Source organism: Cygnus olor, chromosome 3, assembly GCF_009769625.2.
Source record: "Cygnus olor isolate bCygOlo1 chromosome 3, bCygOlo1.pri.v2, whole genome shotgun sequence".
Lineage (NCBI taxonomy): Eukaryota > Metazoa > Chordata > Aves > Anseriformes > Anatidae > Cygnus > Cygnus olor.
In genome coordinates, this window is record NC_049171.1 from 16,219,711 (window position 1) to 16,243,600 (window position 23,890).

Genomic DNA, 23,890 nt, shown 5'->3' on the forward strand with positions numbered 1-23,890 from the left:
AATTCAAAGCACTTGTTTTCAAGAAACCCATAACGCTGACACTATTTCTATTCAGAACATACCTGTATTATTCAACCAACCCTAACAGCATATTACATAACCCCCAATGCTTTAGAACAATCTGGCAGAGATTATTAGAAATGAATGAGGACTGAACACCAAATACCTCCAAAATTGAGCCATTAGGCTTGAAACCTGAAGACTATAGCCAAGTCCTGGTTTTGGTTGTATACAACAGGTAATCTTCAAAATATTGAGCAATCTTCTTTTCCTTATCCATGAGAAATCCTCCGATGCTACATTTTCCTCCAGGCTACCTGACAATTCTTCTGCCCCCAACATTCACAAGGAAATCAAAACCAGGAGGCGTCTTAAACTTCTTAAACTTGCCAGTTAAATTTACAAAACAAAATTGCTTTTACTATGCTTGAACAACGCTGAGTTGATTCAAATACATTTTTGTGGCACGTCCCCATTTAATTTAAACCAGTCCTTACTAAGCAGCTAAGTTATTAGATGGTGACAAGGCAAAAAAAATGTTTATGGTTCACAAGCATTAATAACTGTACTGCAAGTGTAACTGCCTATAACCACAAGAATTAGAAACGGGGGCAAAATCTGAGGTTCGACCAACTTTGGTTTAACATCTGCTGCCATGGTAAAGCTCAGTAATATTTAACCACGCTGTAACACAAAGGATTACTGTTATAGGACCACTGTGAACCTGGAAGAGAAGGGGTCCAGCTTTGGGTAGGAGCAGGATATAAATCCTAAATTTAAACCTTGTTCTCAAGTATGGTAGTAAAATATACAAAAGATCCCTGGCTCCCAGACATAAAAGCAGGTGCTTTAGACCTCTCAAAATACCGTCTTGGTCAGTCACTAATACTCCTAGACAGTTGCTTTTTATTTTAGGATAACAGAATAAAAAGAGAACACAACCAGAGGACCACAACTAGGCAGAACTGACTGCGCAGTACTTGGGGACAATCTCCTGGATAAAAGAGGAAAGGAACAGCTCCATAGCTGCTCTGCAATGAAACAGAAGGTAAAGGCAGCTAAGCAGCAAGGAAAAGTACAAAACAACAACAAAGAACCTTCACTTGCAATGCCACAGGTAAGTCATGAAACAAATAGGAAGAAAAAAATCAAGCTTGTTCTGTAGCTGGAAGAAGAACTGAATCCATCTCGATCAAATGATATGTAAGGAAGAGAAAATTTATGTCTGCAAAAACGTACAGCAGTATCTGATAAAATTAAGTGCTTTTCAAAGGATAGGATCAGAAAATTTACACACAAGAAGCTTCAAGGAAATAACTAAGGCGCTCTCTGAAACACAAATGCTGTTTTTTAAATAATCCTAAGAAATTCTAAAGATCAAAGGACTCTCAGCATTAGTATTTAAAAAAAATGTAAAAGGGGAGATTCAGGAACTCTAGAATTATTAGCTTGGCATGGATCCTGAAGAAAACAGTACAGTGACAATGGGAAAAATGGAAGCTAAAAATATCTTGTCAGTCAAGCAGCCTTCGCAAGGTCATAAGAGGAGAGAGCCGATTGAAGCTCCAGCTTCAATCCACAGGAGCTGCTGCTCTGAAAAGACATTTTTCTTCTTTCTGGAATAGCTCACAGATATAAGGAAGCCAAAATCAAACCACCAACATCACAACAAACAGAAAACCACACACACACAAACTCAATGGAGGACTCATTATGGTACTCTGAACTCAAAAATAGCCTCTCCGCTGGAAAACAAAGCACGCAGAACTAGTGAGCAACAAAAAAACTATCCTTAATAACACAGAAAATCTTGGCTAATTAATCTCAGAAATCAGAGCTCTAAAATCATCAGGAGAAGTGAGATTTGATTGAAGCTGACACAGAAAGATGGGGGGCAGAAGGATTAGTGACATATGGATACTAAAGTGCTGCTAAGAATAAAATTAGAGGGAAAAGAAGGTAGAGAAACCGAAGAACAAAAAGAAAATATAAACTGTAGAATACTGTAAAAGAAGAAAACAAAGAATTAAGAGTTTCTAGGCAGTGTAGAGAAGAGATCATCTGCCAATGTTTAAAGCAAGCCTCTCACTCCTAAATAAAAGAGGAAGAATGTAACAATAACCACTAGAGAGGGTATGTGTGCATGCATGAGTGCAAGGTATACACTCAACTCCAAAAAAATAAAAATTAAAAAATCCAAAGCATCATACAGAATAAAATGCTCTGCACTAAAGAAGCACATTCTGAGAAGAGCTAAAGGAGTTCTCCATCCCACTTGAGAAATACACTATGGTACCTACTTGCACACCCAGCACCGGTTACCTTAAGGAAAAGGCAGGCCCTGGATGAATTACACCTTTTCTTAGGGCACCAAATATAGTATTGCTTTTCAAGCTCTTCCTTTTCCTATCAAAGCCAACATCGGACGATAATGGAGTATGAATTAAAATTTTTATTGAACTGAACACAATGGAGAACTGCCCAGAATTACCGGTCTAATGACACAGACAAAACCATCATTTCATGTTGAATGATGAGCTATTAACCACGAAAGAAAGAAGGTATCAGGGAGAGAAGAGACAACAAAAGGCCTTTCAGTGAGGCTGAAAAATAAGAAAGGAAAAATGAAAGATGAAACTATACAAATATAGAAAAACACTGTACAAATGAAGAAAAACACTTAACTGGAATGAAAGATATATAAAAAAAGGAAAAAAGCTGGTACAGACAAGTCATATCAATTCAGTGTAATATAGGAAGCAATGGAAAAGGTGGGGAAAATCCCATGAGTTTTGTGATGATTCCCCCTGTCCACTGCTGTTTTCTGACAAACACAACATACTGCTGCCACCTTGCCAGGACGCATTCACAAATTTCGCATAGGCAAAGGTAAGGAAGATGCGAACATCCATCTCACCTAGGAGTTTAGAAAGAATTTCTGTATCATGGGGACCTGGAAATTATCAGTAAGAATTATTTATGGATTGAGACAATAAGGGATGGAAGTAGAAAGATTTTTCTGTCTATAATTCACCTAAATAGTGCCTCCGTTAACAAAGCTAACTTGGCAGCAGGATGTGTAAAGTATAATAATGCATACTAAGACAACCAAAAAATAGCCTGGGTATTTATGTTCACGTGTTACAAGGTCAAACCTGCCTAAATAAATTTATTATAACAGGCAACAATACTCAGAAAATCATTAAAAAAAGACATAAGAACAAAATTAAATCCTAAATCAAAAAAAAAAAAGGAACTAATTTAAAGATAGAGGTTCCTAGACTACAAGGTGTATCAACACCATCCTGGAAACAGCAAAGTATTCCATGGCCCCCTCAGGAAAGGTTTCCAGCTGACAGAATTGTGCAGCTACCTCAGTCTCGGGGGCCGGGAAGAGAAAGGCTCTTACAGGGAAGCCATCCCATCACCACACTCCAGGGCAGAACCAGTAGAAAGGGGAATGAGGGAACCGCCTATTCCTTCCACCTTCAAGGGCAGGTTGGTGGGCAACTCTGAGCAGAACTCATCAAACCCACTGAGCTCGATTTTCTCCTAGCACCCCACCCCTCAGAAAAAAAAAAAAGTTTTTCTTACTAGGGTTAGGAAGAAAGGAGTTATTATAATGGTGGCGGAGAGACTGAAGGCAGGGAACCTCACTGAGGTCACGCGTCTGGCCCCCCGCCAAGTCCAGCTACTTGCGCATCTACAGCGAAGACCATTCCAGGAGCTCTTCGGAACAACAGGATCTGAAAGATATTTATGAGACTACACCTATCCTGTTCCACACAGCACATACTCCAAAATGACGTGTTTGTTATCTCCAATACTTTGGTAAATCGAGTTGCCCAACAGCCATGGGAGTGACCTGCTACCTATAGGTTTGCATGTGCGTCAAGAACATGAGAATCAAAACCAAAAATTATTTCTGGATGCACGCATGCACGAGATCTACAAGGTGTTAAGAGTAAAATACGCCAAAGACTAATGATTTTTTACAAATGAAAGCTAAAGGTAAACTTGAGACAGCAAAGCAGAAGCACCTTTAAGGTACAAACAAAAGGATTACACAAAAGTTGATACGGTATGCAGACCCTGAGTCAGAAATGTAAGGAAAAACAGACCTCCGGCAAGGACAAGGTGTTGCTAGCTCAAGAGAAAACAGATGCTTGTGATCAGTTTTATATAAGGATACAGATTAAACTCCTAAAAGCAAAATAGAGGGGGCGTATCTTCGGGACGTATCCCTACTCCAAGCAGAAATGGAAGAAGGAATGTGTGTGGAGATGCACTGGAGGACAGATCCTATCAATAACAACCTGAAATCAAATTAGCCACACAACTTGATACATACTACGCTAATTTACAAACCAGCTGTAAGTCTTACACTAGCAGGCTTTTAAACAAACAGATAGTCTCTGCAGTAAGAAGGAAACAAAGACGGTATCTACCTAAAAGAGAAAAGATGACTGCTCAAAGATGTGTTAATTATTGGCATATGCCTTAAGATCAGCAGCAATTTAGTATAGTGAAACAAATCATAAATAGGAAGAAAAAGCCTTGATCTCCTGCACAGAAAAACAACAACAACAAAAAACATAAGTATTGTATTCTTTCTTGATGCATAAGAAAGTTTTTATCACAGGGATAAGAGCACACGGACTCTGCTTTACCAAAATGCAGTTTTGCAGCGTAAGATAAATATTAGCTTTTCTTTTACTGTTTTGGGAACTCAGAATTTGTTAATTAAGAGCTAAGCAGGAGCTTCCTGCTGCTGCTGCTGTCAGCCCCATGAACCCTCCAAACGTACATTGAGGCAAAACCCATTTATCAGATGCTAACTTGTAACATACAGATGATTTAATAGAGTCAGGGGTAAATAGGATGTCTAATCAAGTGAAGGCGTACAAAGGCGAGCATTGGAAAGATGCACGTCTATGGAATACGGATAAACAACTCATTTCCCATTTTACAAAGTTCTTCAATAAAGTACTGTTATCTTTCCTAAGTGCTACCTCTCAAGTATTTAATCTCAGCTAGACCTGGCACATTTATCTCACAGTTATGCATCACAATGATAATATGGAGATATGGAGAGGCAGAGGCTCCATTTCTCTCTCTCTTGTTGGTTTTTTGTTTTGTTTTTTGTTTTAAATGAGGCAATTACACCCAGAGCTCTACACACAGGGATGCCAAAACCAGTAACCTTTGTAGCAGGTATTTTAAATAAAGCTCAGTATGGACAGAATGACAAATTATGCCCTTCTTATTAGATATTCCATACTAGATCACAAAGGACTTCTGCCACCCCAAGGCATACTGCACCACCAGAACCATGGCATGCTGGAGGTTAGAAGGGACCTCTGGAGATGATCGAGTCCAATGCCACTGCTCAAGGCCAGGCCAACTACAGCAGCTTGCTCAGGACCATGTCCAGTCAGGTTTTGAGCATCTCCAAAGATGCAGGCTCCACAATGGTCTTTGGCAGCCTGGTCCAGTTTTCAGTCACCCTTACACTAAAAAAACCACACAAATCTTATGTTTAAATGGAAGTTCCTGTATTTCAGATAATGCCCATTGAGTCTTGTCCTTTCACTGGGCACCACGGAGAAGAGTCTCACTCCATCCCCGTCCTTCCGATCAGGTGTTTACACACTCAACTATATACCCCTGAGCCTCTTCTTCTCGGGGATAAAAATCCCAACTCCCTCAACTTCTCCTTGTATGACAGATGCTGCATCCTCTCATCTTCTCCAACTGCTAGACTGAAAGCAGGACAGCAGAAAACCAGCAGTGATAGAGACTCCATGCCTGTATTACACATAGCACTGAAATCCATCAGCTGGAAAGCCTGAGACTAGTCACGTTCCATGCATGCAAAATAATAATACTGAACGACCTAAGGTTAAAAAAATGTTTTGTCTACATACACACACCACTACACAGATAGAAAGTAGATGTGACTCACCTTGTCGTATTTGTTGCATTTATTTTTTCTAAAGCTACGATAACTTCAACCTTGTACAAGTTCAGCGTATTTTGGGTATCTGGGAAATCGTTACTGAAAAAAGATTTTCAAGCCACTGAGAGTGTCATATGTAAGGTGAGCCTTACCAAGTTCAGATTCATCTACACTTAACTGATAAAATAATACTTAGTATGACTTCTTCTTGATTAAAATTTGTGTTGCATCAAGTTAGCACAAGACACAAACACAGTAAAAATTGGTTAAAAGAGAAAAAGGACATAATGAATAGTCTTGTCAGATGTCTAGATTTTTTTAAATGTCTGCAGTTTACATTCACCAGACTTGAAGCAAAACAAATAATGACATTAAAGCACCTTGACTTGCCTGGTTAGTAGTGATCACAATCTGATAAAAAGTTTTTTGAAGATAATTGCCTATAGAATATTATATACAGAACACCAAGGAGAAAAGAATGCAGGCTGTGTTTGCAGAACAGAGTATTACACAATCCGACTTACTGCTCCGGGACAATCACCTTGTCTCTTGAATGTCTCAAAACTCAGATGTCAAAACTGGATGCAGTAAGCTACTGGTGATCTCAGTGCTGCAACGAGCAGAAAGATCAGTTCTGAAACGTGAGATGTAGGGAACAGATTGAAGGTTGTTGGTTTTGTTTGGTTTGTTACTGTTGGCTTTGTTTGTTTTCGCAATTCTTAGCTCAGTGATATAGTCAAAAATGTTAAACCTAAACAAACCCATGGATGCGTTACTAAAGGAGCATTTAAGGTAGAGTAGGGAGCAGATATTCCTAGAAAGAGAAATCCACTACAACATTACAGTAGCTGGAAAACAAACTGTATGATATCAAGCTTAGAGAATTTACACCTCTTAATGAAAACAAAGGTTAAGAAATGACTTGATTAGTAGGCATATCCACTCGTGCTGGTGGAAAAGGCGGGGGGAAAGCAAGTATCAATACCAGAGACAAGGAAGATTTTCTGTGTCATGCACAGGCCACCAATTCAGCTTTTAAATCGGATGTAATTTACTGTAGGTTAACTAGAACATTACACTAGATAATATCACTCATGGTGAAACTTTAAATCAAAAATCAAATGAAGTTAACTTTTTTTTTTCCCCAGTTTGTGAAAAAATTAAAGTATTTATAGTTATGCATATGTTTCAGACAGTGTGAAGTGGCTATACTCCCTCTTCTATACAAAAAGGTGAAATGAGATTAAATCGACCAGCTTGTGGGTCTCAAGTTGTGACGTCCAGCTCCATGCCAAGCCATTACACAACCAGCGGGGGAGGCGCTATGGAGGGACAGCAGAATAATGCAAACCTACAGTTCTGGGAGAAAGCAAGCTAACAGGGACTGATGAAATCAGCTGCAGGACTGGCATCAGATACGCCAGGCCAGAAACACCTCCATCCCAAAAATAAACAGCAGGTCTTTGAAGGGCAATTGTCATCTTCTCTCTGTATATCGGATCTCCCACTCTGAGAGTAGTACAAGTTCTAGGGTCACACTTTGTCTGAACATTTCACTTGTATTTTGTAGGATCACGATTTTTGTTTGTTCGTACTTTGACCAGACTAAATTAAAAACAAAGTTCTATGTAACCATTTTGAGAGGTTATATAACATCTCAAAGGATGGAGACAAAGAAGGACAGAGAGATTGAGAAGTAAAAGTTAAAAAAAGAAAGTTTACAACCACAATTCAACCTGATGAATCTTTTCTATTATGGAAAGGTCTAAGAGAAAGATTCTACAGACTAGCTTCTGAACAACCCGTGACCTGTTGAATAAAGCTACATGCTGGAGAACAAACACACAGCAGCAGCATCACTGAGGACCTTGGCTACAAACACCTTCCAGCAGATGAAAACCTAGCTTTTCCTGTCAGCAGAATTGCTGCTTTCTGTGCTTGAAAGCTAAGCTTTTATTTGCACGCCTCAAAAATCCATAAGTAACTTTTTTTTTTTTCTTCTGGAACACAAATACCAGTGGGCAACCATCAGCAGAATACATAATAATCCTAAATAAGGGACAATTTACATTTTACTCAAGACTGTCTATCGCCTTGCAGCTTCCAGAAGGTCAGTAATTCCCTCACGCAGATTTTAGGTTTAATATATTTCAACCAGTACAGCAAGAAACAGAACAAAAGATGGTATCTAAACAATACTGAGCAGAAATAATTCTTGTAATTTTACACAAATAAGTTAAAGAGACACGATATTATATTGCCCTTAGATATGAAACCAAATCCTATTTCTGAATGTTCCAAGTGCAGTTCTGAATACCTTTTTCTCCGTAAGTACTTACTGATTTTGTTTTAACTTAGGTAATCAGCCTAATAAGACCGGCTAAAGATTAAAGCACTCAGAGTCACTGATTGCACTGCTTTCTGCACGGTCTCCAATAACGTGAAACGTGAACTCTACAAAGTAGGAATAGATTTCATCAATTTATTAGTACACTTAACCAAAAAAGCCACAAAAAAACTTTTTTTTTTAAATCTATACTTTTAAGGAAAAAAATACCTCGACACCAAAGATCTTAAGATCAAGGCCATATAATTTCATCTTCTCTGGAAAATCCTGATAAACGTTCAAATATGGAATGTGACCTTCGACAAAACCTGCATAAAAAAAAAAGAAGACCAAATCAAAATAGTATTTAGTATGACAAAAGCACATTTATTCTAAAATTAATCCACAAATCAATTTCTGATTTGAAATAACATCAGCTTTATGCTGCCTAAGCAATTCTATCTGAAGCCCCACACTCCTAAATGCTCCACTCTATGAAAACCAGTTCAATCATTTAACAGGCCTTTAAGTTCAAGCTCAGATATGACTGACAAATGACAATGTTACGGCAATAAGCTTACAATCAACACGCTTGCATACAGTTTGTTCTGCACATTCTTCAGCTACTGCATTTTGAAACTGCTTTAAGCCTCCTTCGAGTGTTATGGAAGCTTTCTTTCAAAATTCTGAGGCTTTAGGTAGATTTTCCAAATTGGAGATTAAACACTTTCTGCTGGAGGAGGTTAGAGCGACAAAATATGGTAAGAGGGACATCGCAGAATTACGCACATGTGCACAGAAGTGCAACTCAGTTAACTCTCTGTAGTCTGATTAGAAAAAGTATTATTTTAGTATGAATTGAAATTATTTTGTACACTCACAAAATACAAAATCATTTATTTTGCATTTGCACTGAAATAATTCATCTTTGTTTAAAAGCTGGCTTCGGTAAATGGTTTACAACAATATTTTGGATTTTTTTTTTTTAATTTTTACTTATTTATTTAATACATCTATCTGATGGGATTTAACAACAGCTACCAGTAAAAAGCCACCACACGTAACCCCTGCTCTTATCCAACATCTTAGTGGGCTTTTACACCAGGCAAAGCAAGCACTGGAGAAGCATGGACCTTTGCAGAGGAACAGGCACTATCCTCATGCCAGACTGATGCCTGTTAGTGGTCTCCCACAGGACTGAGTTAGAGCTGCCTTCCTGGCTCTTCCTCTCCAGAACGATTTTGTTCAAGTAGTAATTTAAACCGGAATGAGTTAGCACTTCAAGCAGACCAGATCCTTTTCTTTAAATAATATTAGAGATTCGAAAACAATTTTCTCTTCTGCCTGCTGTCTTCTGCACAACATCCCTCTGATCTTGCGAGGCAGACCAGCTATGTCTTAGCCTACAAACTCTGCAAGCTCCTCGTGGGTTCGTCTGGTGCTTGCCAAGCTGGGCTTTGCTCCTGCTCCTGGCGCGGGGCAGTCCCTAAAGGCTTCCAGCCCTAGTCAGACCCAACCCACGGGCAGACAGACCAGGTTCCGCAGAGCACAGCAATCTCTTGCTGCCAAAAAATGCGTCTGAAGAAAAAAAAAACACAACAACAACAACAAGAACGAGGCAGAACAATGTCTTCGCCGATGATTCAGCTCTCTCCTCAGCCTGTTGCAGCGCACAGGCTCACCGCTCCTTCTCCAGTACTGCACCTCCATCACCACTTGCTGCATATCACAGGGTATGTGCAGGGAAACTGACTAAAATCCTATTTAAAGGCTAGTTACTGTGAGAAAAGGTTATGGTTAAATCCCCTTTTTTAAGCATTTTTAACTGAATATTGAATTAGAAAAATGAATTTAAAGCAATATTAAAGTGATAAGCGCCTCTCAATCAAAGCTGTTTCTCAGTTAGAATAAACCCAGCATTTATAAGGAGTTCTGAAAAACTACAGCAATCTGAACAACCACACCGCCTAATACTTTCTACTTTAAAGCTCTGCATATTGGTCTCTAAAATGAAAAGATGAGGGTCATAGCACAAGATCCTTTCTATATGAAATCGTGCGATGGACATCTTGCTCATTTTTTTTCTTGCAACAACCTGTGCAAATAGTATTTCTGCATCCCAAATGGAAACGTGTGCTAGTCCGCATGTTTGCTGGGTTGTCATCAAACCCAGCATCAGCTGCTCGTCCTTACCACCCTGCCAGATCTGATGAGCAGCTTGCAGGACAGCTCCTTGCTCACTTTAGTCAAGGTCAGCAGCAATGAGTTGAAGAACTGAAATCTGAGGGATGGCTTCACAGAACGGATTGAGACAACCCAAAAGCTCAGTGTAACGAGTTGTAATTCCCTCCTCCTGGTCTGGCTGCGTGCTCCTGTTGTTTTCATCCTCTTCCACAAATTTAACTCACAACAACAGGCAAAGAGAAACTTTGCTGCAAGAAAAAGAAACTCTACTGCAAGAAAAAGAAAAGCTGTGTATTTCCTGTCTTCTAACAAACTAAGGCTCATGGGTGGCTTCAAAAAGTACTAGAACTGGCAGAGGGAAGGGGATACATCACAAAGCCAGGAGCAGAGAGGGGAAGCACGACCTTCCCCTTTCAGCAACAGCGTCCCATTACTGGCTCAGCTGAACATAAGCTTTGATGGACCCTTGGGAAGGAGCAATCACACAATTAGCTGTCAGATCTGAAGAGGCAGCACCAAGAAATTGAGAGCGGCAGCCTCCTGAGCCAGCACAGCAGCAGCTGGAAGAGGACAAACAATCAAGGCCTTAGGGTGTGGTGCAGTTACGATTGCAGGCGAACCACCCTAACAGCTTGCTGCCTCCAAAATGGGAAATCCCACCCCCTTCTGTCCTCTGCATCACACTCCTGTCTCCCCTGCTGACAAAAGCACTTGTGTGACTTCTCAGACAGGGGATTAGATTGAAAACTGGGCTTTTGTTTTCCAGGGTTTGATTTCAACCAGATAGACTTCCAGACTCAGCTGCCTGCACGAATGTTATTGCCAGCACGAGGTGGAAAGGGACAGCCGTGCAGCAAATTACACTGCACTGAAATGTCCAGTGAAACCTTCTTGTGCAAAATTAGTTTTCTGATCTCCTTTCATCTAATACACCATAAGGTGGGTAAGTGCTAGCACCCAGGGCAAGAGAAAAGGCAGCAATATTTACCAGAAGCACATCCTTACTTTGCAATGGACGAGTGATGTCTACAAACATGGTGGGGTTTTTTGTTTCTCTGTTTAAAAATTTAATCAGAGAATCATTTAGGTCGGAAAAGACCTCTAAGATCATCTGGTCCAGATTTAACTTATCATATCAAAGCACTGCAACTGTGTAAAAAACACTGACATCTTTCCTGAATTTGCCTGAAATTACTGTCTCTATGCAAAAAAAAGTGCTCTTCTCTCAGGTGAAGAGTAGTTCTTATGTTCTAAAAATACATGAAACAGCATAAATACCCTGTTATGAATACAATGTACTGATGATTCAGGATGTTAGAACTTACTCCAAAAGCCCAGATCTGGAATAGCACTTGAGAACAATTTCTACTGTCTGCTCTTCTTCCAAACCTGTCATTTCACAGCCAGGCGATCCAAACACTTGTAGGACTACGTTGTATCAGTGAAGTGCTTGAAACCTGAATGGCGCACACAGTAGGCAGTCCGTGCTCTTGTAATTACAGCAGCAGCAGCATGCATTAGTCAGGCCTAAGTGTGAAAAAAAATCCTACGTCCTCTGCATACTACGAGGAAATGATGCATCTGTTAAAGCCACACAGCAATGCCACAAACTGATTACAAGTTTAGTCTTGCCAGCGTAGCTCGGTATAACCTCATTTGAAAGGCATTATTTCGCAGCCTCACCAAGTCTAGCATCCTGATTTCTTTTTTTCCACAGACCCACAATTTTATTAATTATTTAGATAAATAAAATACCACGTATCGAGCACTGTGAGATTATTCGCAATGGAAAAGGATTTAATTTGTTACAGACTGGACCAGAAGGCTGTTAAAATGTTATTTTAAATCAAAATGTGCCTTTCGGAGGAGGTAATTGTAGTGTTTTTCTGTTAAGTGTGTCAAGCAGCAAGGAGGAGTGTATTTTTGGTGCTGTAAATCCTTTAAAAACTGGCAGATTGCCCTAGCATGGTGCCTAAGCATGTGTCACAAGGGAGGAGCGGGAGTCAGCTGACTTCAAGGTGGGGAGAAAACAAACTGAGGACGAAACAAGGCAGAACTTTTAAGCACTGCTGTAATTCAGATGGTTTAAATAACACAATTTGCCTATAAAGATTTAAAAGGCAGTGCTGAATCTTTCATGTTTTTCTCTGCATAGTTTTCATCTCTGGTCTGTTGCTTTTGATCTGCGTATCCTACTGCATGCAAAAATGTTAACATTGTCTGATTTTTGAACTTAAATATTCAGAAGTGAGAAAACAGGAGCCTTATGGTAGTTCACGCAGTTGAGAATTCTTTCCCCTTCTTCATCAAACTTGTGAAAGAAAAAGACCTTAAGGGTAGGGAGGGAAGCATGATAATGTAATTACAGCCTTATACAAGTATCGTATCATTGTAAAACTTTGCAATACAAATGGCATTCTTTCAAGCATCACTTTTGCATTTAATTCAGTCGTATGTTCAGTGCGTTTAAAGTCGTTGCCCACTAGATTCATGCACTTACAAGAGTATTAAACCATACGTTGTACCTAAATTAAGTGATGCATTCGCTTTCAAATCATCTTATTTCAATTTCCAATTATTAATTTCTGATTACGGCTCTCTGCTGTATTCGATATCTGATTTTTTTCTCTTTTTCCAGCTTTTTTGCTGCCTACATTTCCTTTAAATCCTTTCAAGCACTTATGCTGAGCTCTGAAGGATCTCGGTACAAAGGATGTTTCTCCAGGTTCTGCACCAGTTGCTTGGATCTCTCCTGCAGTCCCCAACTTCTGATGTGCCAAACACAACAATACACCATTAATATGCAATCAACAGTCCACCCAAGCACTGCCCTTTTTTTCCTTCCTTTTTTTTCTTTTTTAAAACAAAGGAATGAAAGAAAAACAAAACAAACAAACAAAAAGACAGTATCATACTAAGACAGGAACTTGTGTGGACGTATTTGCCTAGTATGACCCCACATGCTTTCCAGAAACACTTTCCAAGGTAGGAAGAACGGACCCAAGAATAGATATTTGATTTTTCTCTCCAAACAGGATGTGCTAAGCAATAATTCTTTATTACTGTGCATCATATGCTCCATCCTAGTAACTGTAATTTACTACTTGGAATTTTGCCATATATGTGCATTATCAGACGGCATTTTTGTATTCATTTTCTAATCATTGATAAAAAAATACAGAGTAGGCTACAGTAGTTCTGACTCCTGCAGAATGTCCTTAGGGAAATACTAGTCAGTAATAACTTGTTTATTGAAAGCCACTTTGACTACTACTTCTTAATCTACTCAGTATTTACTTCTGTATTGCAGTTCGAATTCTGAACACTGCGGCATTTTGCTGAACATTTTACAAGCATCTTTTATGCAACAGCATACCTAGCTATGCAAATATGCAACAGTTTGTGTGATTATCATTGATGAAGGCAACAGCCATCCCCTAAAGTTAAATCAAAGAATTAGATATTGTTTAACATAGAAATAATTTAGCCAGTGTTAACTACTACGTTTAAGACGTAGAAACATCTCCTTTCTAAAAAAGACTCAGAGAAGAGTGTTCTTCTTGTACTTCACTCTTAGAAAGCTTGTACAAAGCTAGAAAAGCGGAGGGGGGTCAGCAGTACGGGGGGCAGAGGCCATTAAGGAAGATAAGGCTCTGGGATAAATCAGTCAGCCTTTCAGCACCAATACTAGTTATGTGCACCATATACGTTACCTTGTCTTTTAGCCTACAGGTTACAGATTTGAAAAAATCAAAATTAAAGAACTGAAACCTGCCATTTTGACTGAATCTTGAATAGGTTTCTCCTCTACCTTGTCCCAGTGCAATTTGGATCGCCCACTTACAGCTACTTGATCTTCCTGCTCCTTACATTTTGATTAAAAAAAAAATCTCCCAATTGTTTAACAATATTCACTATTTCGACACTTGTTAAAAAGGAGTATCAGCACACAAAAAGGTCTTCCAAGGCAACTCCAAGAACTCCTAAATGTAAGCTATTTAGGCCTGATTTAAAGTACTTATCACTAACAACAACAACAAACAACAAACATACTCGACAAATTAATTTTCATTCCCTACGAAAATAAGGAGCGTGTTCATATCCATGTTGTAGGGGGTAGAAGGGAATTGCATTGTCAGCAGTACTTTGATGATCCCCGTATTTAGCACCAAACCCTGCTGTTAGAACATTTTACATCTACTATATTAACAGCTCTATTATTACGAACTCTGATGATTACAGATAAAAAGATACGAAGACAAAGAAGGACCTCTTATATTAACTTCTGCGTCCCCACTCCAGAGCGTGAAGCTGCCTAGCTACCTTCCAGATCGCTGTATACTGCTGGCATTGTTTGTATGATGACACTGACGTAAGTCCTAGGGAACAGCTACTCATTTCCTGGCATGCTGACAACAGCAAAAATAGCAAAAACGTGACCATACACACCTCCAGCGAATCTTAAGAAATTTCAAAGGAGAAGGATAAAGGGCTTCTGTAGCACCAAACCCTTGTAGCTTTTTGAGATTCACTGCAAGCAATGGAAGAGAATGTTTTCAAAAAGCAGCTTCGCAAATGACGTTGGAGAAAGGATAAGGAAACTACTCGTCGGGGACTTCTCACTGTCACTGAGCAAGCAACCAACAGGGCAATAGTAAAGCTCTAATTAAAAAAATATATATTATTTATAAAAGCAACAAATATTTCACTGGAGACCGTTCATACCTTAAGAGATCAGATAACGTCATCGGTTCTCTCAGCCAGAGCAATGCCATGTAACAAAACGAAAGGGTCATTGGCATCGACATCCTCAGTTTCTCCTTTTGATTCTTCATTAAATACAGTCTACCATCTACCGATCCAGAGCACATAGAGGTACATTCTTTGGTTTACGTTAAAAACGAAAAAGAAAAAACAAGTAATTAATATGACATACACACAATCTTGGTATACAGAACACAAGATTAAGGAGCGCACAAGGACCATTGTTCAGCAACTAGTAACATTCTCTAATCGTTACTTTGCAGTAGCTTGGTTGTTTAGGTATTTTTGCTAATAAACAGCTTAATTAATTTATTCATCTACCATAATGTGCAAGGACAACCTGTTTAATCAAGTGAAATAGCAGTTTATGAAGACATTGGACCATATTCTGAGACAAACCTCACTCTGGTACCCATAAAACCAGACCATTCAGTGGGAGCTGCACTTAAACTTGGAGCTCTAGAAAGCTGTTAACTCCTATACAACATATAACTAACAGTAGTCATGAGCTGGGAATACTATTTTCCCTTTGATAGATAGGGAGCAGTGGGAAAATGAGGGCAAATTCTCTGTGCTTAAATCAATACCTTGGAAATAGGGATTAAAACAATTTTAGACTTCAGCCCTTTAAAGTCTTAAAGTTAGTTAGTTGTGACTTGTGGTCAAGTCAGAACTTTAACAAGAACACAGTCTACACTGCAGAGACTTTACTGAAGTTATGGTGTGTATCCATCTGCCACAAATTCTCTAACTGTGGAAAAGTAGGTATTATTTTAAAAAAAACTAAATTAAATGAAAAAAAAAGCTTCAGAACACAAATGCATCAAATGGTAAAGAGGGCTAAAACAACAAACAAAAAAGCAGCCACAAAACAAGCAAACCTCCCTACATCCCCACTGAGATGAATCATTAAAAAAATGAGAAGCAGCAACAAGAAATTTAATTTAGGGGAGTGACTTCTGAGTTAGGAACCTTTTCAGCAGCGAAACCTTGGAGTTCAGGGAAGGAGGAAGAGAAAAAGAAACGCTTCATCATGAAGCGGCCAGGACAAATGAAAATGTTTTGTATTTGAAGCACACCAACGTAAAACACCAGCCTCTGTGGAGGCTTTCCCCACTGTTTTCCCACACGCTGTTCGCCTGTTCAGGCAGGAACAGCGAAGGCTGGATCCCCAGCTCCCCACCTGGGAGCTGCAGGGCCACAGCAAGCAGCCTGAAAAAAAAACAAATTTAAAACTTCAGAGGACTTGGTAGCTCCGCGGTTATGCTGGTGGGTGACAGCCAGGTCTGTGAGGCGTCAGTGGTCAGCAAATACAGGTGTGGAGCCCACTGCTACAGAGGAAGACGCTGCAAATATTGCATTTCTGAGCCAGAATTAGGCTTTGATGCCACCTACCGGCTCCTATAACGCTGGTCGGTAGTACCAGGGACGCAGCAACAAGTTAGAAGAGCCAGCTCACAGACACTCCTCATGCAGACTAAGAAATGGTCTAGATTAGAGGATCCCGAGATGTCTGTTGTGCATACGTGCGCTGGAGAATAAAGGCAGGAGCAGCAGCTAATCCTTTTAGTCAACAGTTTCACCTTTTACGTGGACACATGTGCTTAAAGGCAGCTTCGTGACTGAAGCTTCATTATTAATTTCACATTCAACTCAATTTAAAATAATCCTCATTATATTTGTGGCCTTAATGATGGCACACAATTTCCTTTTATTTCTTGCAGCTTATGCAAGGCATGACAGCACACAATTACACACATCTAATAATTTAAGGGTTTAATAGGCTTCCCTAGCAATATCTCAGCGCTATACTCAGTGGAATTTGCTATTATCCCTACACAAAAATAACAAAAAAATAAATAAATTAAAAAAAAAAAAAAACACTTGCATGTTGGAGAAGCTTCTTAGGAAATAAAGTGTTGAATCTGTAGCAATAAAAAAATAAAAACAGCACAGGAGAGGAAACCTCTGAATCTTCATAATAATTTCTGGTCGACTACAATATATCTAGTATTTCTCATGTTAAATTTCAATATACAAACAATTTCTATGTTTGTTTTATTTCTCCTAAATGTACTTTCAGTGTCACTAAGCTCTTATCCACTTCAAGTGCTTTTAGTGGAACAGGTATGGCTACTTAAAGGTGAATTCAATCTGAAACAACCGACCAAGAACAGCATGTTAAATTGTGGCCTATCTTAAGGCTATGTAGCTATTCTAAAACTAAAATTCCAAATATTATTCTAAATTATTCTATAAATTACTGTAAATAATAAGAGACACAAGTACTAAGGAAGAAACAAGTTTCTCTAGACACAAAAAAGAAAAGAAAATTCAATGGAGTATTTCACTAGAATTTTTTCACTAAGTTCTTTCCTATTCACACAATATGTATTTGTTTAACACTCAGGATCTGCAATGTGCATGAACACACAGATCCTTTACCTAAAAATCTTCTCATTTTAGTGCAATAGGATGAAAAGTGTTTGCATTACACTGGCAAAAATTTGTCACCATTTTTTGCACCATTTTTCCCCACCTCCACTTCTATTCAGAAGTCTTAAAGTTTCTCAACATTTCTAATTGCTGCAGATCAAGTTTCCCATTCTATTACCATTTCTGGACTTTATGAAAAAGAGAAAAATGTGAAAGAACAAGATTGCATTCTTCTCAGGGTAGACAGGCAATACCACAGAAGAACAGAAATAGGACGGAGAGAGGACCACATAACATGGGAAGAATAAACATTGAAACAGACAAAGAAGGAAAACGTAAGCAAAGAATAAAGCAAAAAAAAGGCAAAGAATCAGAAGTTTAGAGTGCAAGCAAAACTTTTCAAATATGCCTTGAAATGGATTTCCAGTATCAGACATTGCAGCACTGTCTGGCATTACACTTGCCCAGCACCGAAGACTCCAATTTTCTATAACATTTAAATTCAAATCTTCATCATTCTGTAAATGCTTTCAAGTTGATTTGTGGGCAGAAAGAAGAAACTGACGCAATGTTACAAGAAGAATTTTGATAAAAGAGGCTATATGGAAAGCAGTAAACAGAATGCAGAGACAAAAAAATACAAAAATACCAAAAACACGAAGGAAAAATATTAGAAAGATAAACAAATACAAAGGGGAAAACGAAAACAAAACAAACAAACAAAAACAAAAACCACAACACCATAATACTTAGAAGAAAAAGAAATGAGAATCAACTCTTATTTTTTAACTTGGAAGTTGTGACTGACAACTCTGCTGTTAGATTAAGTGCTTATTCTTTAGAACCACAGTGTTTTGTGAACATCAAGCTTTGCAGATTAATAGCACTTTTTTTTCCCCCACTCCACACAGGACGCGTGGAGCAATCTGGTTATAAAATACCTTCCTCCTGCATTTCCAGGCCCTGTTCAACTGCCATCTCCTTGTAGGAAGGGGAAATAAAATAAAATAATAAAAAGTCTTCTGCTTCTGGTAGAATATGAAGTACCCCAGTGGCAAATAGGACTGAAAACTACGCTTTCTAACCACACGTCAACAAGTTCTTCCAATTCATTCTACACAACTACACAGAGGATGTATATGCAACTCTACAAAAACAGTTTCCAGATACTTCGGGTCATTGCTCCTACCTGAGACCTTGCCACTTGACGAGGCAAAGCTGCAATCTGTCTGTAGATCTCCATCGCTTTCAGAGAGAGAGAACAAGTGAAGGAGGCTAGGTCTCTCTGGTTCACTATCCATGTCTGTACTGCTATCACACACCTGTTTTTGTAAATAAGTCTCAGTATTATCTACTATTAGTTACTGTTTTAATCTGAATAAACAAAATAAAGCATAACAGATGCAAGATCTACAGTAAATTAAGTTAAAATGCGAACAGCGTGGATTTAACTTGCTTTGTGAATCATGAGTGTGTAACGAAAGCCTACAAAAATATTTTTTAAATATTTCTCAGCTCAAGACAAAATAAAAGAAAAAAGATTTCTAGTGATCCCATTACATTCCAGTCTGCTACAATAACCAGAAAGTAGGCAATTTATAGAGGTAAAGTGTGATGAAATAAGTAACTTTGGAATAACTTATTTTTTATTATAATTTCTGCTCTATCTACATGCAACGTATGCCAAGACAAAAATATGTTTTTAAATAAGCAACTTTCCATATTCAGAAGTATTTGTTTCTTGAAATGGAGGAAAAAAATAGACATGTGGTACCCCATTTAGAAGATATTCTTCATGAGATTAATGTGAGCTAGATATATAGCTTAAACAAAGGTTTATGTTGCTGCTCTTTAAAAAAATATCCCACATCTCATGGGATCTGAGCTTTTCACTTACTGATAATGTTTTGACAGCTTCACCAGCTGGTCTGTCGCAATATGCCTGTTGGCTCTTCTGGAGGTAACGCCTCCAAAAATTGCACAGAATTTCATCCTGGTAAATAAAAATGGACAATGATTAGTGCAAAGTTTAGAAAACCATTAATTTCTGAGAGAACAGAGCATAACTGCTAATTCAGGAATCTGAATAATATTCCAGCTCTGACTTCATTACCTCCAATTTATAAATCATGTTTTAAAATTACCAGGAAAATTCAGTTTGTTTACATGTGCTCAGTAGTTCTTTAAAAAGGGGGTTATCTGAGTCACTTGCAAAATTACAGTATTTTTAAAAACACCCCTGGTTGCACACTCATAGTATGTAGAACTTACGCTGATCTTTACATACCTTCATTTGTGGACACACTCCTAGTGCTTCCAAAGCTTCAGCTTGTTTCTTGAGTACAAGCTGAAAGCCTTCGCAAACATACCATTCCCAGCCTTCCTCTAATTTAAAAAAAAAAAAAGAGCTTTTTGTTTCCATTATAATCAAAAAACAACAACTTATGCACACTTATTTCCACTTAATATTCTGATCCAGGACAGGACAGAGACATGTCTCCATTAAGTAACTTCAGATCCAAGAGCAAAGACCAGCTACACTGAATGTTCCATTACCTTCCATTTATTCAGTCTTAAAAAAGAAGAAACATTACTGATCAAGTGCTTTCTCTGCACATTTCCCAGCAATAATACGTTTCACAATAATTTCTAATATGGCATTTGAAATCGAGTGGAGAGTTGTCAAGTGACCAGTTTTAAAATAGCTGAGAACCTATCATTAAAAAAAATTAAATACAATCTTTTCTTTTCTTTCCCATTCCCAGTGCAGAAAACTGAAATACATTATGTTGCAGCGGTAAGTCAGGGAAAAACACAGCATCACCATGTTCTTTACCGTTGTCTCTCACTGAATCATACAAACTTAAACGAAAGTTTCTCAGCTATTCAATGCTTCTAGCATATCCCAACAAAACATTAATTTTGTAAGGAGTGGGCCTGTTCCAAACCATTCGCTATTTCCTCAGACAACGTGATATTTACTTTTCACCCTTACCTCTCCATATTTGCTAGTCCCTTCTACAGGCTTTTGGTCTTAGAAAATTTCTCTGCATTTCCTAGCTTCCTCTGCATTCCCTCCACGTCTGTTCTTCATTTTTGTTCCTTCCAGTCGCACCTTGCCTCTCACCATCCTAGAAGTTATCTGCCCAAAGTTTCTACCCTGCTTTAATGACGTTAGCTTTACCTGGTAACCAGAGATACAGCTACTCCTACAGAAGTAGGAAAATAAGCTGTCATAGTGTAACTTAACTGCACTTGCAGAAGGGACTGTATGTAGGTAAGGATTTCTTTCTTAAGCACGGGGGATAGCTAATGACAACCCCAAAAGGAGAAGTAAAAAGCTCAAAATGTCACACAAATCAGGCTTTAGGAGCAATACAGGATAAAGACAGGTGGAGATATTAAGGTTGCTCCCTTTTTCACTCCTCCCTTCGCTTTCCCACAATTGTTCTTTTCAACGTAACGCAGTAACCTACTGCCACCACAGCACAGTGAAGATAGGTTAGCCCATCAGAGATAAAAATAACCCCACACTTCATTTAGCATTGTAATGCATTTTTGCTCTTTGAAAGCGACCACAACAGTAAAACTACTACCCAGCACTCACAGCGTACGTTCATAGCTACAGCAGCAGCCTCACCGTAACACACACAGCATACCACCATATGCAATGACTAGCGTACTTCTCAGTCATGAAATTAAAAGTGTAGAAGTGACTCGGGATGAAAGATGTAACGCTGCACTACCTTACTCTAGCTATTGTAACTGTATGAAATCTCATCCACATCAGTTTCTGTGTAGATCACAGGGCCAAGTTCCTTCAACGCAAGCTGAACTTACATTCCTTGGAGTCAGAGCACTGTCACATCTCACAAAGAGAGACAACTTTTCTCTTTTGTGACAGTCGTACAAGGAAGAACCAAAGGGATCACCACATCTGAACGAATGCCATGTGTATCTTCAATGAGTATCAGCTTGCACAAATCAAAGTGTTGGTAAGTAACGCACAGCTCTGCTCAATGCAAAAAATCCACCACCAGCTTCACAGAGGCACCTGTGCCTCAGGAATTCACTGAAGCTGGGGCTGCTGAAGGTTCTGCCAGCATCTGGGGGATGTATTATGTTCCTGAGCTTAGTCTTTTCTAGCTATTTTTGGCCATTGTCAAAGACAACGTGTTAGGTGAACCTTGACTGAACCGACCCAACGCATTCACTCTTAAGCAGAATACAGAGAGAAGCACATACGTACCACTTTTTTCCCCGATTTCTTGAGCCTTTGGAGATTGTCTGTATTCTTGCATTACAAATAACTTCAGTGTTTACAACATCTCTAGTTCTCTGCAAAACAGTAATAGATGTTAGCAAGAAAAAGGCCAGGCCTAACTTGCGTCAGTTGCTCTATCATAAAACAAAATGGAGGAATTTGTTCAATTTTCCTAAACTAAAAAGAGACAGACATTTTTCATTCAGAAATACCAAAAATAGAGAATAACTATCCTGGACACAGAGGCGACATGCAACAGAGTTTGCCTACACCAGTACTGTACTGAAGTGCAGCAATATCCATGAAATACTTTTCAGGCACTCAGACATCATACCAGCAGTACTGCTACAGCAGCACCATGTCTTACACTGGCTCGTTTTAAACTTTATGACTTGAAGTAACAGTTGTTTGCAATAGCGTTCAGTCAAGCATTAAAAAGGAAGAATCACAATACTGCCTTCAACTTCTAATGTCAAGGAGAAAAAAACAAATATTTTCTTATATAAAACAAACGAATAAACAAACAAACATATTCGAAGGTCAGTAGCTTAGGTTTTTACCTCAGTAACATTGTGGCAAGTTCTGCAATAAAACCTGCCTCCATCAGTAAGACCCCAGTTTACTTCTGAACATTGTGCGCACCGTTCGTTGAAATCTCTCTAAAAGGAAAAAAACAGAGTTTCACATGCATTCAGATACAACAAGTAAGACTACTACTCGGCTATTGCAGAGCTTTGGAAATTATTTATGGACAAGTAAACACGTGCCCTTTATCTTAGCTCATGTAGATAACAATCGCAGCATTTGCTGTTAGCTGCAGGTAACTGAAGAAGCTGGCAAGATACTTGTGCACATGAATTTTAGTATAAGGGGGATAATAATTCACACCTAGGACACTGGGCATGCCACGAGAAACAAACAAAAAACACCTACCAGAAATGAAAAGGGAATAAAATAAGACAGGAAGCAGACACTGAGAGGTGAAAGTAAAACTAAGCTTCCAGAACCGTGAAGAACCACGTGGAAAAAAGCGTGCACGACTGGGTGATGTGCCCAGGAGAAAGGGGTACTTCCAGGAGAAACTGGGGAGAGAAGGGAAAATGGGGAGAGAAGGAGGAAAGCGGGAAACCCTCAGAAAAAGGAGAAAAGTGGGGGGGGGGGGGGGGCTGCGGCGTGTGCTGGGGCCGGGCAGCTCCCTGCGGGGACTCTGCCGGGACTGAGAGGACCCTAACGGGGCTGAGGGGACCCTGCCCGGCCCGAGGGGACCCTGCCCGGCCCGGAGAGACCCTGCCCGGCCCGGAGAGACCCTGCCCGGCCCGGAGAGACCCTGCCCGGGCCTCGCCCGCCGCCCCCGGCTGCGCTGCCGTTCCCCGCGGCGCCTCCGCCCTCCCCCGCCGCAGCCGCCGCCCGCGGCCCCCGAAGGGCCGCCGGGGAAGCGCCGCCGCCGTGCTCGGGCTCCGTCCCTAGGCGCAGCAGCCGCCCCCACGGCTCCCGGAGCCGCACCGTCTCCTCCTCGTCCATGCCGGCAGCCGCCGTGGAGCCGCCCCGGGGCTCCCACCATGGCAACCGCGCCGAGCCGCCCCGCCGCGGCCCGGCTCGGAAACGGCAGCCCTGGTCCTTGCGTTCCGGCCCCGCTGCTTGTCCGGGAGCCTCCTGGGCGGTTGCTCCGGGGTTATGGCCCCCGCCGTGGCTCGGTGGCGTTGATCATGGCTGGTGGCGGGTGTCTGAGGCCGTCCCGCCTGCCTCAACGCCCGGTGGCCCGTCCCGCCGCCATCCCGCTCCGGGGTGGGATGAGGGCTATAAAGGGGGTGATGGAAGGGCTCGTCGGGGGGGTGGAGGAACACACATGGTCCCCGGGGGGAGAGAAGGACACTGAGGGGGCATGGGGGGTTCCTCGCTGAGGGGACATGGATGCTCCATCTCTGTGGGGACATGGGGTGCGTCACTGAGGTGATGT

The 23,890-nt window shown here is 40.1% G+C and overlaps 1 protein-coding gene across 3 annotated transcripts in view; it reads right to left on the minus strand.

Moving 5' to 3' along the window:
- TAF1B (TATA-box binding protein associated factor, RNA polymerase I subunit B) overlaps positions 1-23,588 on the minus strand; it is a 50,104-nt gene extending 26,516 nt beyond the window's left edge. The window contains exons 1-9 of one of the 3 annotated variants that reach the window (XM_040552376.1): positions 23,437-23,588; positions 22,494-22,592; positions 21,922-22,007; positions 20,751-20,757; positions 19,957-20,052; positions 19,567-19,662; positions 18,859-18,991; positions 15,190-15,351; positions 8,517-8,611 (exon numbers count right to left, since the gene is read on the minus strand). In XM_040552376.1, coding sequence (XP_040408310.1) covers positions 8,517-8,611; positions 15,190-15,351; positions 18,859-18,991; positions 19,567-19,662; positions 19,957-20,052; positions 20,751-20,757; positions 21,922-22,007; positions 22,494-22,592; positions 23,437-23,454 — 792 coding nt within the window. In that variant the 5' untranslated portion in view covers positions 23,455-23,588. Of the gene's footprint in view, positions 1-8,516; positions 8,612-15,189; positions 15,352-18,858; positions 18,992-19,566; positions 19,663-19,956; positions 20,055-20,750; positions 20,758-21,918; positions 22,008-22,493; positions 22,593-22,866; positions 23,085-23,436 lie in introns of those variants that run through there. The other 2 variants (XM_040552374.1, XM_040552375.1) reach the window with 2 other exon arrangements.
- Positions 23,589-23,890: the final 302 nt, after the last annotated feature.